Source organism: Clupea harengus, chromosome 23 (assembly GCF_900700415.2).
Source record: "Clupea harengus chromosome 23, Ch_v2.0.2, whole genome shotgun sequence".
Lineage (NCBI taxonomy): Eukaryota > Metazoa > Chordata > Actinopteri > Clupeiformes > Clupeidae > Clupea > Clupea harengus.
The window spans coordinates 12,043,734-12,061,136 of NC_045174.1; the positions used below are offsets into that span (position 1 = coordinate 12,043,734).

At 42.8% G+C, this 17,403-nt stretch overlaps 2 protein-coding genes across 3 annotated transcripts; both read left to right on the plus strand.

Annotated features, from left to right (window-relative positions):
• Window positions 1–1,801: 1,801 nt before the first annotated feature.
• lrit1b (leucine-rich repeat, immunoglobulin-like and transmembrane domains 1b) lies at window positions 1,802–7,769 on the plus strand. The gene is made up of 4 exons (XM_012833378.3): window positions 1,802–3,884; window positions 4,463–4,923; window positions 5,298–5,603; window positions 5,952–7,769. The coding sequence occupies exons 1-4, from the start codon at window positions 3,772–3,774 to the stop codon at window positions 6,998–7,000; spliced, it is 1,929 nt and encodes a 642-aa protein (XP_012688832.2). The 5' UTR covers window positions 1,802–3,771; the 3' UTR covers window positions 7,001–7,769.
• Window positions 7,770–8,585: 816 nt separating this feature from the next.
• Window positions 8,586–15,584, plus strand: LOC105905380 (leucine-rich repeat, immunoglobulin-like domain and transmembrane domain-containing protein 2). 2 transcript variants are annotated; one of them, XM_031561260.2, is made up of 4 exons: window positions 8,586–10,279; window positions 12,270–12,493; window positions 12,803–13,581; window positions 14,065–15,584. In XM_031561260.2, the coding sequence occupies exons 2-4, from the start codon at window positions 12,360–12,362 to the stop codon at window positions 14,859–14,861; spliced, it is 1,710 nt and encodes a 569-aa protein (XP_031417120.1). In that variant the 5' UTR covers window positions 8,586–10,279; window positions 12,270–12,359; the 3' UTR covers window positions 14,862–15,584. The 2 variants fall into 2 exon arrangements, with proteins under 2 accessions (XP_031417120.1, XP_031417121.1); XM_031561261.2 differs by having other exon boundaries at window positions 8,586–12,493.
• Window positions 15,585–17,403: the final 1,819 nt, after the last annotated feature.

Here is a 17,403-nt window from a genome sequence, read left to right on the forward strand (position 1 = left end):
TGATTTCACAGACAAAAATAGTGTAATCTGTAGACAACCTTCACAAACAAACTGTCAGTTCACCTTCTGATGTATGCAATTAAAATAAGGGTTAAGACTACAGTTAAAGAGACACCTTTGGAAGCATGTTTTTTTACATCTGCAAATACATTTTTAGTGGTGTATAGTCATGTGAAAGACACATAGACACACACATTTCATTCCAACTAGCTGCCTAGGCGCTATGCAGTTCTGTGGTCTGGGTTGGACCATCCTGTTAAAATGTAAAAAAATAAATTAAAAAAAACTTTCACAGCATGACATCATCAACTATATTGCCAAAATACTTGAGTTACAATGCCAGCCTTTTATCAGTGCCAACTGTGCTGTTAGTGTTTGCAAGGATTTTCCATGCCTTTTTGGTAGTTAGATTGTTAGTTTTTGACCAAAACTCCTTACTGCTGCTTTAAGTCACATTTTAAATACGCATGTGAATTTTGAGCTCCAATGTTCTGTACAGCAATTAATCTATAGCAGTTCTTTCACAACAATAGTTTTAGTCTAGCCAATAACCTGTAATCTCTTAATGTTTGTGAAATGAAACCTAAAGCTCTGTGGCCACTCTGTATTTCTTCTGTGTTGGTCTCTTAATAAGTGAACATATTATAGAAGACAACATTTAAAGTTTTCTTAATTAGTAGCCCCTTATTTTTCCCCATTAAGATTAACCACAGATATAGCAGCATCACATTATCCTGAATTTCCCCACGGGATTAATAAAGTATATATCTATCTATTAATAATTACCCTTTCTTAATGTCTACATTTAACCAGGGATCATTGATGGGGAAAATAATGCAAGAAACGAAAGTTGGTTTCTCCTTTTGTGGTTAGAAAAAATCTTGACTTGGCTAACGTGAGGCACAAATTGAGTTACCATGTTTTTGTGTGAGTAGTGCGGCTCAAGCTGGGCACAGTCATGAGCCGCTCTTGGCACACATCTCATTACGACATTGCATTCACTGGAAATAAATCCACTACACAAAGACTGCACTGAGACACAAAGGCAGGCTAACTGCTTGTGGGATTTCAAGATGTTGGGAAACACCAAAGACTGGACTTAGTGTGGGAGTGTGAGCACAACACCAAAGCGAGTGTGAGCCGCCGGCCTGTGTCGGAGTGTGTGTCGGAGTGCGGCTGCTCGTGTCTTGGCTACGCAGCCTGACAGTGGCCCTCCTCCCCGGGGCAGATGTTCTCCGGCGGGGTCCAAGAGAGGGCCATCAGCTGTAACAGAAGTAAGCTTATTTGATGTGCTGCAAAACTCACATGTACAGTAGACTGTGGCTGGAGCACCACACTAAATACTGTATGCATTAATATTAAATCCCTGATAGGCATGCCCGGATTAAAGGCTTTCCAGCTGTCCGTCAAAGGCATTCAAATCCCAGCCAGCCTGCTTTGACCCTAGAAGTCAGCACCTGGACAGCAACCTGTCTTGAGGACACCATAAGTAACCTAGAGATGACCTATGCCTTTTGCCATTAGGACTGAGCAAGGATACTCTTTGATCTTTGTGGTCTGAGGCGCAAATCATTGAAAAAATATTTTTTTGTCTTTGACAGGATTACATGATGGACACAAGCACACTTTACACTTTACAGTTGTATTTTTTATAAGAATCATTTTAGATAACTCTTTTCGTGGAGAGGGAGCATTGTTTGGGCCATCTTTTTGAAGCTTTGTAGCTACACTATCACAAGATAGATTGAAGAGAGAGAGAGATTGTAGAGAGAGAGTGAGAGAGAGTCTGTGTGTTTAAGAGAGGGTTTGTGTACTCAATAGAATTCCCCATCAAAGAGATGAATGAATTTAACTTAAATTGTAACTGTTTATGATCAAAGCTAGCTTTCCAAGAGAACTCACAAGGCAAAAGTTCAGCTTTTAAAACTAGTGCATAAGGAATGTGATATTTTTAATTATTAAACTGAAATTAAATACATTTGGTATAGAAACTAAATGTTTAGTAAAGACCCAGAGTGATTATTCCAGCCCTTGCCTTGTGTTTTCCAGGTTTAAACCAGGTAAAGGTACGGTTTAATCTGCCTGTGTGTTTTACACCTTCAACCTGTAACACTTTCGTAGTATGATCCCACTCATGCACAGGCTTGCGATTATGTCAAGTCATTTTTGTGTTTTTGTGTCTTAATTTCTCAGTGTCACAGGCATTCTGAAGGATACTGCAGGGATCTCAATGAAGTCTAGACAGCTGCCAGTCTAGTCAGTTGTTTTTAACCTGTCTGAGGGGTAGTGTAAGGACAATAACATGTGAGATAAATGCAGCACAAATAAGATCTGCTTTTCTGTGTGAATGGCTTCACAGACAATACATGGTACTACTGTCCAGAAGTTTATATGAGGTTAGTCAAGTAGATCTTTTGGTACTTAAAACAATGAGGGTTTGTTTCGAGGGCAAAGATGGAGACTCGAGCCTATGTTTCTCAATACTTAGCAGTTAAGCTCTTAGCCTTTGTCAAACAGAGGGGTTGTTTTCAGTATACAATGTGCAATGTTACAGAAGGTTTCAAAACTCAGTCTATAGCTACAGTATATAAGATGTATATATGTTGCCTGTTTGTGTGCTAGCCAGAAGTGTGGAGTTCCTGAGAGTGAAGATAAAAGAAGCCTAAAATCAGGTACTGAGAAACTCCAGAAGGGAGTAACTCTTCAAATTCAGGCCCAGAGTGCTAAAGAGGACAGATTTAACAGAAGCCTTTTGGGCATTTGTTCACAAAAGACCATATTTCAAATAACAACACTTACTTACTTTAACCTGGCCAAATCATTTTTGTTTTCATCATACATCAGCATTTACTTTAGTCATCTTCATAAGGGGGACTTATCTGCCACTGAGTTTGCTGTATGTGAGCTTTGGGGGTGAACACTTCTGTTCTTACTGCCACCTACAGGCTCACAAATGGAAACAAAAATATTATTGTACTCTGAACATGACCTTGTTTTTGTTGAAATAGGTAACCATATAAAGGCTTTTAAAACTGATTTTTGTGATGGCACACTGAGAACACCACATTTTCCAATTCAAATTATTCTTTGACCTGTTGTTTTTGTACAGATTGAATTGACATTGAGACACTAGAACAAAAATGATTATCACCTGAAAGAAAGAAATGCATATATGGGTTGTCTCTCACCATTATGTTATCAGGTGGGTTTTTTTAGCCATTAGAAAAAATATTTTTGCACACGTGTTTTCATGCATTCATGCATGTTCATAGATTTAAAATACATTTAATGCAAATCGAAAAAAAGGGAATTGTTCCATTTGAAGGAACTATATTTAACACATCAGTAAATCCTGAAGAGTGAAATCGTCTGTCAGCCTGACGTAGATCCCTGATGCTGGTGGTGAAATGGGAGAGAGGGAAAACGCCAGTAAAAGCAGTTAAAATCCCAAACGTTGTCTAACCCCTCCTCTATTATTACCCCCTAACCCAATGCTTCAGAAGTGCTTGTTCTGTATATAAACAAAGGGCATCCATATAGCCTATCAGCTTCTAGGAAGCAATAATCGCCTAAATGAAAATAACCCAAGTCCTCTCCCTAATCCTCGTCTATCCTTTTTTATCTCAGGAGTCAGCACAGCATGGTCCAGTATGGGGCAGTAAGCGGGCAGGACAGTACGATGTCACTGATGCTGGAGGAATAAGTTAGCTTAATCTCCTCACTACCAATGGAGTAATAGTGCAGTAGAATAGAGCCAAGAAAGCGGTAACCATGTTCGGTTTGGCAGTTTGGGTGGCGTTGTGTTGCTTTCCTCTGGTTTGTTTTTCCTGTCCTTCCCAGTGCAGCTGCTTCTATCACAAGCTGAGTGATGGCTCCAAAGCAAGGTAAGGGTTCGAAACGTTGTGGTACAGCTACATAGATAGACAGGATTGGATAGACACAAACACTGCGTCTTTGTAGTTTTAAAAACATGTTCAGTGCTCTTTATTTGCACCATTTTGTTGGATAGCAGATTTTCAGGATTCTTTATTTAGTGTGGGATTAACTTGTGAATGCTTTTTAATCTTCTTTCCTTGTAAGGCAGTGTGCTTTGCAATGTAGCGCTCACATATACTGCACACAGATGAAGGCTTCTCTGCCTCACAATAATTTATTTAAAAATGCCTTAAGCACAACACGCAATGTTATGTTGAATGTTATGTTTATATGCTTTGTATCTCTTTAGTGTGTGTTTATTATCAAATGGAAAAATAATGGAATAATAAAGTGGAAAACAAAAACAGTGGAATAATTTAATTATGTAAAAATATTGCTATTACAAATAATATAAAACAATACATTGCAAAAAAATTGTGAAGTTGTAGAATGCTGTTAATATCTGTTTATTTTATCCTCCAACATCAATGTCTGAAGAAGTGCTAAGAATAATCTGTTGATCAGTATGGTCTCTTTCACTATCCAGGAGTGTCCTCTGCAATGACCGAGAGATCACTTTCATTCCACCTAACTTCCCTCTGGACACGTCCAAGCTGCGCATTGAGAAGACGGCCATCGCACACATCTCCAGCCAGACCTTCCATTACCTCAGCAACCTGGAGTTCCTGTGGATGTCCTTCAACTCGCTCTCCACCCTGTACGCTGACAGCTTCCGCGGGCTGTCCAGCCTGGACGAGCTGCGCCTGGATGGGAACGCGCTCACCTCCTTCCCCTGGGAGTGCCTGACGGACATGCCAAACTTGCGTCTCCTCGACCTGCACAACAACAAGATCACGGCCATCCCCAGCGAGGCCACCCTCTACATCAGGAACCTCACCTACTTGGACCTCTCCAGCAACAGCCTGACCACCGTGCCCACAGAGGTGCTCAACACATGGCTGAGTGTCAAACCCTCTGTAGACACGGACAGCTCCAAGATGATTCTGGGTAGGGCTTTGCACAAACTAATAGAGTCTTTCTATATTTGAGAATAGTGTTGTCATGGCTGTAAGAGATATATGATCCAGATAAATGTTCAGTGTGAAGTACAAAAATATTATTGCAACCACTCTCTAAGAATGTGATTACATCTGAGACAACTACAAGTCAATTAACTTCTTTTAATATTGTAATATTACTATAACCATAATAATTCACATGCTATATTCTTTGATGTTGCAAAATAAATATTGCTAAAATGTGATAGCAATCACCATGTAATATGGAACATGGTGACATAAATGTTGCTCTTTGCAAAATGTATTCTGTAATTTTCTTGATAAAATACTGAGTAACTTTAATAATTTTATTTGTGTTCAAAGGTCTCCACGACAACCCCTGGGTATGCGACTGTCGCCTGTTTGACCTGGTGCAGTTCCAGAAGACCCCGTCGTCGGCAGTGGCGTTCGTCGACACACGTCTGCGATGTGCCGAGCCCGAGAGCCTCTCTGGTGTCTTTTTCAGCGAGACGGAGCTGCGGCGCTGCCAGGCCCCGCGTGTGCACACGGCCGTGGCGCGTGTTCGCAGCTCGGTGGGCAACAATGTGCTTCTTCGCTGCGGCACCATTGGCGTGCCCATCCCCGAGCTCTCCTGGAACCGCGCCGACAGCAAGCCCATGAACGGCACAGGTGAGTTCTCACGGCAGTTCTCCTGCGAACATCCTGCGAGCTAGCTAAGAATAAGCCGGTAGGCCGTTGCATAACTGTGACATTTATTGTTGTCATGATGGAGGAGTGGAGAGAGGGCAGATTGGGAGGCGGCGGTTTAAGCCGGTCCTCTGAGACAATTCTCTTTGGATCAGAGTGCTTATCTTTGCTGTGTTTTAAAGTCGGTCTGTTGACTGCACCATTTTTCTTTTCCTTTGTGTGGCACCGACTGATTGTTTGTAGGTCACATCACAGAGCAGTAGATTAGTTAGCAGTGATTGCATGGTCACCCTGTTCTAATATATGGCATGAATCTCTGTGTCGCTACAGTCCAGCAAGAGGCATCAAAGGATGGCATTATCTGGTCCATCCTGAGCGTGCCTGCAGTTTCCTACCGTGACTCAGGGAAGTACATCTGCACGGCCACTAACTTCGTGGGCACCGCAGATGCCATCATCTCCTTGGTCATCTCGGATACGTTCCGCTCGGAGGAGGTCATGTCCTCCGGCTCCAGGAAGAACCGGGGAAAGAAGGGTGGCGGGACCCGTGCCGCCTACCAGGAAAAGCTGATCGCCAGATACATGCCTCCCTCCACCACCTCTGCCTCCGTGCCCATCATCGAGCCGCTGGGCACCGGGCCCTCGCTGGAGATCGAGAGCTACAGCATCTCGGACAGCATGTCGGAGGGCCAGCAGACGGGCGGCGCCTCCATGGAGATCGCCAAGGAGGTGCTGAGCAACCTGGCGGGCAACGCCTCGTCCCTGCAGCAGGGTCCAGAGCGCCGGATTGTGCGCTCCGTCAAAATCATCGGCGACACGGACCACACGGTGTCACTGAACTGGCGCGCGCCCATGGCCACCAACGTCACGTCTTTCAGCGTGCTCTACGCCGTATTCGGCGAGCGGGACATGCGTCGCATTAACGTGGACCCCGGCAAGAACCGCATCACCATCGAAGGCCTGGTGCCCAAGACCAAGTACATCGCGTGCGTGTGCGTCAAGGGCCTGATCCCCAAGAAGGAGCAGTGTGTCATCTTCTCCACGGACGAGGCGGCCAGCGCCAGCGGCACGCAGAAGCTCATCAACGTGGTGGTGATCACGGTGGCCTGCGTCATCGCCGTGCCCCTCACGCTCATCGTCTGCTGCGGAGCCCTCAAGAGGCGCATGCAGAAGCTGCTCGGCCGCAAGTCGAAGGACATCCAGGACTCTTACGTCACGTTCGAAACGCTCTCCCCGGGCACCAAAGCCAAAGGGATGGAAGGGGAATACCTCACTCGACTCAACCCCGACGAGTCCAACAGGCTTCTCTCAGCCCGCTCCAGCGTCGACTCGGAGGCCACAGCCAGGACTGAAGGCCCACCCAATGAGTACTTCTGCTAATCAGTGGTTTCAAAACTATGCACAGACATGCACTCCTGTTGGAAACATTACAACTGGCGTAAACACATGCAGTTGCATGATAGGGTGAGGCCAGTTTTAACTGACCAGTGAAGCTTCACCGGACATTTGGTTTTCTGGTGGACAGATGACCCATTGCTGTGAAGGCTTAGAATGTGCCTGCTGGGCTGTTGGGAAACATGAAAGATGTTCATTGATATTACTGAGACATTGTACTATTTATTTCACAACCAGATCACCCTGTGAGTGGTGAACTGTGATGACAAAGTGAACTGAGAAAAAAATGTAATTGCATCCAGACTATCTGTTCAAGACTCAAGTGTTGCAATTTTATACGTCATGCGTCATTTTTTGAGGCATATACTGTCTTTCAGATTATATTTTGCTATATTTCCTGAAGCCCATCTCTTTGAGAGGATGGTACATCCACTCAAATAACTCTAAAAGTACCTTTTATTTTATCAGTGTTTGATTCACAAAATGTTTGGAAGATAGCTGTTGGCCCCATAAGCAGGTACGTATGTACCTTTTAAAATATAAATCTATGTAGCGTGTGAGTTTATGTGCTGGGTTGACTGCGTTCCAATTCTAACCTAAAATATGTACATGTTGTTGCATGTCTATTTATCTTATAAGATCATATAAGTCTAAATGTATGAAGGAATAAATCTTTTCTTATATAGTGGTGTGCATTGTGCATTTTTAAGAAATGTGGCAATATACTATGGAAATAAAACACCTCATAAAACTATCATCACTATAATCACTCAAGGGTAAGGAGGGAAAAGCGTGAGAAGAAAGACAGGAAACCTGTCCATCGAAATCCTGAATGAATGACGGCTGACTAGACAAAGTTCACTAAGTGTGTAAGTCTGTTAACATGACTGGACAAGTTCACGCTCACATGTAATTATAATTCATTTTGTGGTAAAGTTACTCAAGCCCTAATCTTTTTGAAAATTAAATTTATATTTTGATATGGTATGCTCCTAAATCATTGTAAGTTTCATTTTATAGTTTGACTTTTGCTTTTAAAGTTTCCAATCACTCTGAATATTTTAAGACCTCATCACTAAAAATACCATGCTCCATTTAGGTTCTTAAAAGTGACGCAGAAGAGGATTAAGCGTAATAAGCTTGCTTCAGTGAACCAGTGAACTTGCCATGTGAAAATACTCTGCATTTCCTTTTAAGGAAAAGTACATCGGTTCCTAATTCAATGACGGTAATTGCACAAAAAGAAACATGGAGGAGACCAAATAGGACATTAGGATGCCATTTCAGGCAATTTATATATAATTTCATACATCATTTAAAAAATATAGTCATAATACTTAGAGAAGGACAGTCAAAATACAGTCAAAATAAGTACAATTTTGTACTACACACTCACATAAAATGTATAGAGAGAAAGAGAGTGAGAGTGAGAGAGAGTAAGAGAAAGAGAAAGAGAGTGAGAGATAAAAAGAGAGGGTGACAAAAAGAGAAGACAGAGAAAAGAAGAAATAAAGATAGATAGAGACTGACTGTCGTGAAATACGTGTTCATTAGTGTTCAGTAGTGTTCAGTAATGTTCATTCGTGTTCAGTAGTGTTCATTAGTGTTCAGTAGTGTTCATTAGTGTTCATTAGTGTTCTTTTCTCAACGTAGTCTTTGTACCCTAGATATTTACTCACTGTGGAGCAGACATACATTTGAAAATATTCTCTATTCAAGATATGGACATCCAGGTCCATTTGAACCAAATGACCAGTCCAGATCTGAACTCAGTCACAGTGTAAATGATAATATCAGTGACGTGTGGACTGCATGTCAGAGCTCCACTGTCCTAGAGAAGAGAGCCACAATGACATAATATGTTGTGCAACACCTCACAGTACAGTATACAGTTTATATACAGTAATTGACTAGCATTTCCTCTGCCAAAATGTCCCATAACATTATTGTACACAATTTTACCCACACCCACATGGCTTCTTTAGTTGAACATTTTAGTAATATTTTTGCCTTGCCAAAGGATGTGTTCACTACTGGGCTGGCGAACATGGCGAAACACTGTCTATGCTTAATGTGGACATCTAAGACTACTTGGACCATGCCCCCACCCCACAGTTCAGTTCAGTGCTCTTGTCTCCTAGAGACCATTGGGTTCGACCTGATTACATCCTGTCATGCAGCAAGTCACCCACAGCTCTGCGTGGCCCTCTGCTGTCCTGAAGTGTGCTGTCGGAGCTCTGAGGGCTGAAAGGAGATGCGTCTCACAGCAGGGAATGGAGACCAGTAGCCTGGTGATGTCACAGATGGCACAACAGTTGGAAATCTCTCTCCTCCCTCCACCCAATGGTGGACTAGATAGAGAGTCAAACCGGTATCAGGTAGAATGATATCCATAATACCTGGAGTCAAATTACTTTTGAACTTTTATGAGTAACAATTTTTGTTTTGTTTTGTTTTTCACAATAGAGCTGAGCAGAAATTATATTCAGTTGTAATGACTTTACTCTCTGTAACTCACTGCCGGCAATATATAACCATTTTCCACAATAAATGTTTTTTTTATTTTTTATTTTTTTTTTTATGTAACTTTGTAAGATAAAATTGAATTATCAAATGTATCTAATCATATCACATTTAACCAAATGTATCAATGAAGTATAATCTCAAGAAAAGGGCAGTCAGAAAACAGCAAGTAACTGGGACAACGGCCCAGAAGAGGTGAAAGGCATGAGGATAAATCAAGTGGTCAAGTCTGGGCCACTTGATAAGGGAAAGTGTCCAGACATACATGTCAGCAGATTAAAAGCAGAACTTCTGTCAATGGGAAATACCACAAGAATCATGTGTTATAACTAAGTGCAGAGTGGACGAGACAGTATTTCACAATCTTAAGATCGATAGATGGGCGGCCCAAGGGCAAGAAGTGACATCACAGAATTAGGCCTTAAAAGTGCGAGCATCTTCTGTTTAGACTTTAGAATTCGCATTCTCCGGCTTGCTTGACTGTACTGTTGACTGTCAATTGAGCAAGTTGTTTTGTGTCGTTACCTACCAGTAAAACTCAACCTTGTTACAACAAATTGCTTCGTATGGTGGTTCCTCTCCGAAACAACACGCAGAGTATTTTTTCCTAACAAATTGGTGACACCGACGCTGAACTGAGGAGAGCTGGACCAACCAGACCCTCACCTGGAGCACGAGGCTCAGAGTGGGGCTTCGAGATCTTTGGCGGCAGACAAAAAAGGCGCCTGCAAGAAAAATAAGGTGAGGACAAACCTATTTCATTGAATTGTCCATAGATTAGTATATTGATTAGTTAGTTTTTGTCTGTCATCTTGGATCTTGAAGGAAGCAGCAAGTGCGAGTGGATGGTGGATAGTGATACAAAAATCCACAAAGCCTTTGTGAATTGTCAGTTTTAAATAAGAAAAAGCATTAGTAGGTACTGTAAAAGGCCTGACTACCTAAACATTAGGTTTAGAGGGAGGAGGGAGATTAGTAGGTCTGCATAAAAGGCCTGACTACCTAAACATTAGGTTTAGAGGAAAGAGTGAGAGATTAGTACGGACTGCGTAACAGACCAGAGTTCCTAAACGGGGGGTGAGCATGGTTGACCCTTCCGCGTAGCAACTGAAGTAGATAATCGAAGTAGTGTCTGAGCTCGTTAGCCTACTCTTGACCTACAATTTAGCCTACATCCCGGATGTGCTCACCCTCTGGGTTAGAGGTAAAGGATAAGCGTGTAACGCGACCAAGCACGGTTAGCGCGTGTAAAGCGAGTAGCGCAAATTTTTCAAATGTAAATAGGGCAAAGGCGTGTAAATAGGATAAAGAAAGGTAGAATTGAGTGCAGAGAGACACACGGCTGGCACTGCGCCACGCACAGTTCTGTGTATGAATCAGGAGGAAGTTTGAATTTTCAGACACCCGACTCCTGTCTTTATACAGAACTATAGGACAGAAGTGAATATTTGTAAGAGATAGTCTTTCAAAAGATAAGTGACTTGCAAATAAATAATAGAAGTAATACCCACAACTGTTGTGTTCAGCAAAAGTGTCAAATTAAGATCAGAAGTACTCAGATGATAGATTAAATCAGTGATATAGCACTGATTTAACACTGATATAACACACCTTTGTTACGTCTGAATGGGTAAGCTTTCGGTGGATGCAAGAATCCAACAAAAAGCCGGATTAGTGGATCATTCAGACTAACTCAGTGTGTTTAGTAAAACCTTGTTTGTGTATCTGCAATTCCCTTCGGTGGGCTCATGAACCCCTTGGCCGTACAGGAAACTGTACAATAAGGCACCGGATTGGCGAGGAGTGATAAAAGCAAACAAGGTTCAGAAAACAATTAAAAAAAAAAAAAAAAAAAAAAGAGAAAAGAAAACAGGGGGGCAGGCATCCCAGTGACAGAGTAGAGCCTGGAGGTGTAATATTGCTTATGCTGTGCTAGAATGCTAAAGGAGGGTGATTGATAGAATTGTGTAAAGTAAAACGAAAACTCACCCTAAACATGTAACCTGGCTTCTTAGTGGCTTTTGCTTGGAGAAATTGTTGACCTCATAAATGAGGTCAAAGGAGGGAAATGTAAGATAAAATTGAATTATCAAATGTATCTAATCATATCACATTTAACCAAATGTATCAATGAAGTATAATCTCAAGAAAAGGGCAGTCAGAAAACAGCAAGTAACTGGGACAACGGCCCAGAAGAGGTGAAAGGCATGAGGATAAATCAAGTGGTCAAGTCTGGGCCACTTGATAAGGGAAAGTGTCCAGACATACATGTCAGCAGATTAAAAGCAGAACTTCTGTCAATGGGAAATACCACAAGAATCATGTGTTATAACTAAGTGCAGAGTGGACGAGACAGTATTTCACAATCTTAAGATCGATAGATGGGCGGCCCAAGGGCAAGAAGTGACATCACAGAATTAGGCCTTAAAAGTGCGAGCATCTTCTGTTTAGACTTTAGAATTCGCATTCTCCGGCTTGCTTGACTGTACTGTTGACTGTCAATTGAGCAAGTTGTTTTGTGTCGTTACCTACCAGTAAAACTCAACCTTGTTACAACAAATTGCTTCGTATGGTGGTTCCTCTCCGAAACAACACGCAGAGTATTTTTTCCTAACAACTTTCATCTCCAGGATTGTGCACAAAGACATGCAAACACTCACACTGACCGTCTATGGTCAGACATGCAGACATCCTGATTTAAATTTTTTTTACTGCCGTTTGTTTCCCCCAGATCTGTAGTCTGCGTCAAGACGTCCAGTAGGATTAGATGTAATGAGCTTATCTCGCCAAGCCCAAGCTCAGCTCCTGGGCGACGCTCCACATGCAAGCTCTCCATAGGAATATGGACACCATTTATGTAGCACTAGCCATCACCTCAGTCCTCCTTCAAATCAATTTTGTATCATCTTTCTGTGTTACTGGGTGTTCCTGCACCGATGATGGACCTGTCGGAAGGTAAGAGTGTTATATATCACAGCATGTGAGTGGATTCAGGTCTGTGTGTTCTTTGATTGACTGTGAACGTAACTGCTGTTCACAATTAAAACTGTCAACCTTAAATGAAAATGTAAGAAAAAGAAAATATATATTCATGAGGAAAGACTAAGACTAAGTTATTCTTATTTATTCATGGCTCTGGATAGTTTTGGGGCATTTTCTATTAACTGTTTTTGTGATACATGTTGGTACTAGAAAATAGCAGGCTATCATGAATCATTATGACTTTAGACCTACACTACCTCATGATCACATCACAATCTCCAGGTCCCTGCTTTGTATGGAAACCTCCCTGGGGCGAATTCCTGACAACGTCCCCTCAGACTTTGTCAAAATCCGCATAGAGAACTCCCACCTCACAGAAATCCCCCAGAGGTCTTTCTCTAGTGTCAGTGCCTTGGAGTCTCTGTGGCTGAACTTCAACGACATCACTCTCATGAACATTAAAAGCCTGGAGGGTCTGAGCAACCTGACCGAACTGAGGCTTCAGGGCAACAAGCTCCGCTCTATTCCGTGGACGGCATTTCAAGACACCCCGAGCCTGAAAATCCTGGACCTGAAGCACAACAGGCTAGATGTGCTCCCAGAGTATGCCCTGAGACATTTGCTGGGGTTGACCTACTTAGACTTATCTTTCAATCAGCTTACCGTCATCTCCAGGGATGTGTTCCTCAACTGGCCCCGCTACCAAACCCCAAAGCCGGGTAGGAATGAGGAGAAAGGGGCCAACGTGGTGCTGGCTCTCCATGACAACCACTGGCTGTGCGACTGCCGCCTGAAGGGGTTTGTGGAGTTCATCAAGTCAGTCAGCCCCCCGATCATCCTCATGAACTCCTACCTGACCTGTGCCGGTCCCACGTCCAAAGATGGGAAGTTCTTCCATGAGGTGGAGCTGAGGCGCTGTATGAAGCCGGAGACGTCCACCCCACGGGCCAACGTCACGCTGCCCATGGGGGCTTCCACGGCGCTCCAGTGCCTGGTCAAGGCCAGACCGGAGCCCGTGGTGCGCTGGATCTACAGCCTCAAGAACATGAGGGGATTCACAGGTGGGCTTCGATGACATTCTGATGCTAATACTATCTTTTTCAGGTCATATTTTTAGGCACATATTTACTATTCCATTTGTATGCCTAACTCATAGACTAGTACTAGACAGCTACTCTTCACTAGAGCATGCTGATAACATTACATGACTTATGGGGGTAGCTCCTTTCCATTACATTTGATCACCTGTCATAAATAATGGCATCTAATACACGTATATACTGTACATGTGGTTAGTTGAGGCTATATAAGGATGTCTAATTAACTATTGGTGCATGATGATTGGTCTTTATCATCTAATAGAGAAAATAAACATAATTAAAATAATAGAGCTTTTCATTTGTACTATAAAGGATAAACTCCAAAGAACATTAATCTAATGGAAAATAATACTGTAATCGACATCTAGTTACAACCAGAGCAACAACCAAAGATAATTATATAATCCAGTGACCTCATGCGTTTTCTTGTTTCTTGGGCCACAGTGTCCCAGACCCAGGCGGATGAGGACACCATTAACTCCCAGCTCCTAATCCCATCTCTCCACCTGGCTGACCGCGGCGTGTACACCTGCACCGCCAACAACTTCATCGGCAACTCCTCTGTCCGGATCACCGTCAGCATCCAGGCGAGCAACGTCTCCTTCCCCGTCTCGCCACCCTTCCCCCTGGCCTCCGCGGAAGAGAATGTCTACATTAACTTCCGTATTGCCAAGCAAACGGTGTACGGCATCACCGTGGAATGGTTCGCCACCACGGACAACCCGGCCCAGACGTGGTACACCATCCACTTTGGCCGCTTTGACTCCCCCAAGAAGGACATGATCTACATCGGCCCCGGCATCACCAGCTACTCCGTGGACGCCCTGCAGCCCATCACCAAATACGAGGTGTGTGTGGCGCTGAAGAACCAGACCCCTCGGGCCGGCCAGTGCATCGCCTTCATGACGGGCAGCGACGTGAACGAGATGGAAAAGCGGGAGCGCCTCATCCACATCATCGTGATCGTGTGTGCCATGGTGTTAGCTGTGCCCGCCGGCATGTACGCCTGCACCACCGACACGCGCATAGGCGGCTGCCGGCGCCTGACTGAGATTGTGAGGCAGCACCGGAAGAGAGAGGACACGAGCACCGACGTCGCCATCGGGGAGCGGCAGGGCACCTTCGACAGCCTGCAGGCCCCCAGTGACGAGGCCCTGTGCCGCGGCTCCATCGAGGCCGACAGGATGAGGCAGAGGTCCGAAGACAAAACGCCGAAGGGCGAAAACGCCCAGCTATACTGAACAGCTATACTTAGATATTTACTGAACCAAAGCTCAGAGTACAGCTTTAAGGAGTACCAAACACATTTCAGTCACACAGTGTAACTACAACACAGTGGTCTGCTAAATTCAACACCTGTGTGGTCTGCACACATTTTTTTTAAATGTTTTTTTTTACTAATGCAGTAATCAGTTGTGTAGCCCCCAGAACAACACTGGATGGTTAGAGAGCTACACAAACTCAGAATTTTGTAAATTACAGAAAATTAAGCTCCTTTAAACACAGAGTTCAGATTTACACTGCACATCAACACCACAGCTGCACCTGAGAATACAGGGCAACATTGGCCAAGCTGAACTTCCGAACAAACAACTGTGTCCTCACCAGCATAATATTATTTGACATGGCTGTACATTTCATGAATATATAGAGATGTTGAGGAATTGTCCAACAGTCTTCTGTGAGGAAGAGACTGTAGAGGAGTTAGATGCCTTCTTAATATTAACGGGACTTTATCTTCCACTTTCTTTGGAGGAATGTCAGAATTTATTGAAATTTTGTAATTTATGTAATTTTGGGGAATCACAGTATGTATCCAGTGTTAATTGTTTTCAAACATTCATTTGCTACTTCCATGGGAAAAGGGAAATACTATGTATTCGATTTGTTAATAACACCAAAGCTCATGTGAATCATTCATGATTTGTTAACCAGTGGATTTAAATAAATGCCTTATAAATATCCCACTTTGCCCTCTTTGCATGTTGGATTACAATTATCTATGATAAGTCACACATTTATTCTCCCATACACCCTCTCCAAAATCTAGAACTTTGATGACTATCAATTAATACTCAATTTCTTCACTTCTTGATTATAGCCTAGTAGTTCAGTGTATGGATCTCAGAAGGTGGGACTCACAGACTGTCAACACATTCTCAGTGTTCACAAGTACAGTTCCAACTGAATACCCTCTCTCATGAAAGAATCTCATAAATCCCATTTATATCAGTAGGCTAGTAAGCAATTCAATGGTACTGAAATATTAAAGCAGCAATAAGGAGTTCTGTTCCAAAACTATCAAGCTTACTACCTAAAATGCATGCAAAAACCTTGAGAACACCACCAACAGCCCATTTGACACTGATAGAAGCTTGCCAACACACTAACTGGTGTCTTTTGGCAGTATAGCTGGCAATGTCATGCTGTGAAAGCTTTTCTTCCATTTTTGGTTCAGTTTCAGCCCGGAACACAGAACTACATGGGGCATATCCTGGATGGCTAGTGGGAAAGACACAGATGTTTATCTGTCCTTCACATGACCATATGCTATCAAAATACATTTGAGAATGGTACCAAAACTACATGCCTATAAAACCATACCTCAAAAAGTGTTAAATTGTTGCATAGTGTTACTCTAAAGCATATCACCTAGACATAAACGTGTAGGAGGAGACCTGGACAGAGATATTCAATAAATATGCTTTCCTTCTTTGAGTGTATGGGCATACTAGATAAATTACCTAAATAAGGAAGAATTTGTACTCTTCTTACTATAAAATGCTCACAAAGAGGAAATAATGTATCAAGTCAGATAGACGGATGGGATAGAGGTTTTAAATGCACATCTAGGGTCGTGTCAACACGTGAGTGACTATAAAAGTGCAACAATAAGTAATTACAACAAAATATATCTGTTTTAGTTGTAAAACATAAAATATGTGTTCTATTGTATTCTTCCATCAGAAACGTGGCAAATGTACATGGCTCATTGGTAGTTTGACAATGCATTGCAGTGTGTTTATTTCCCATAATGCATTGAGCCTCCAACTTATACAGAACGCTGCTGCCCGTACACTCACCAGAACTAAAAAATATGAGCACATCTCACCTGTACTTGCCTCTCTGCATTGGCTCCCTGTCAAAAGTAGAATTGATTTCAAAGTACTCCTGCTAACATACAAAGCCCTAAATGACCTGGCTCCAAACTACCTTGAGGAACTAGTTGTCCCCTACTGCCCCCTAAGACCGCTCCGTTCCCAGAGTGCAGGCCTCCGTGTAATTCCAAGAATATCAAAAACCACAGTAGGAGGCAGAGCCTTTAGCTACCGAGCCCCCCTCCTCTGGAACAATCTCCCTGCCTCCATCCGAGATGCAGACACCCTACCTATATTCAAATCAAGACTAAAGACATTCCTCTTTAGTGCATCCTATAGCCATAAGTAATTGCGTCAACAAACCCATCACCTGCTGGGCCAGCCAGTCAGCAAGCATAACTAGACATAACTGAACACATAAGAAAAAAAAAAAAGAAAAAAAAAATGTATATCACTGGGCTACAGACAGCGTATGTTGTACCCTGCAACCCTAACAAAGCTTACGACTAAAATCTCCATATGTACCAAACCAAACTAATTGCTAAATGGCAGCATAACTAAACATAACTAATGCTAAACCAAACTAAATGCCAAACCAAACTAAATGCTAAATGCCAGAATAGCTAAACACATCTAAAACACATGCAATACCCCCCTAATCAACATAACTGGGCTACAGACAGCG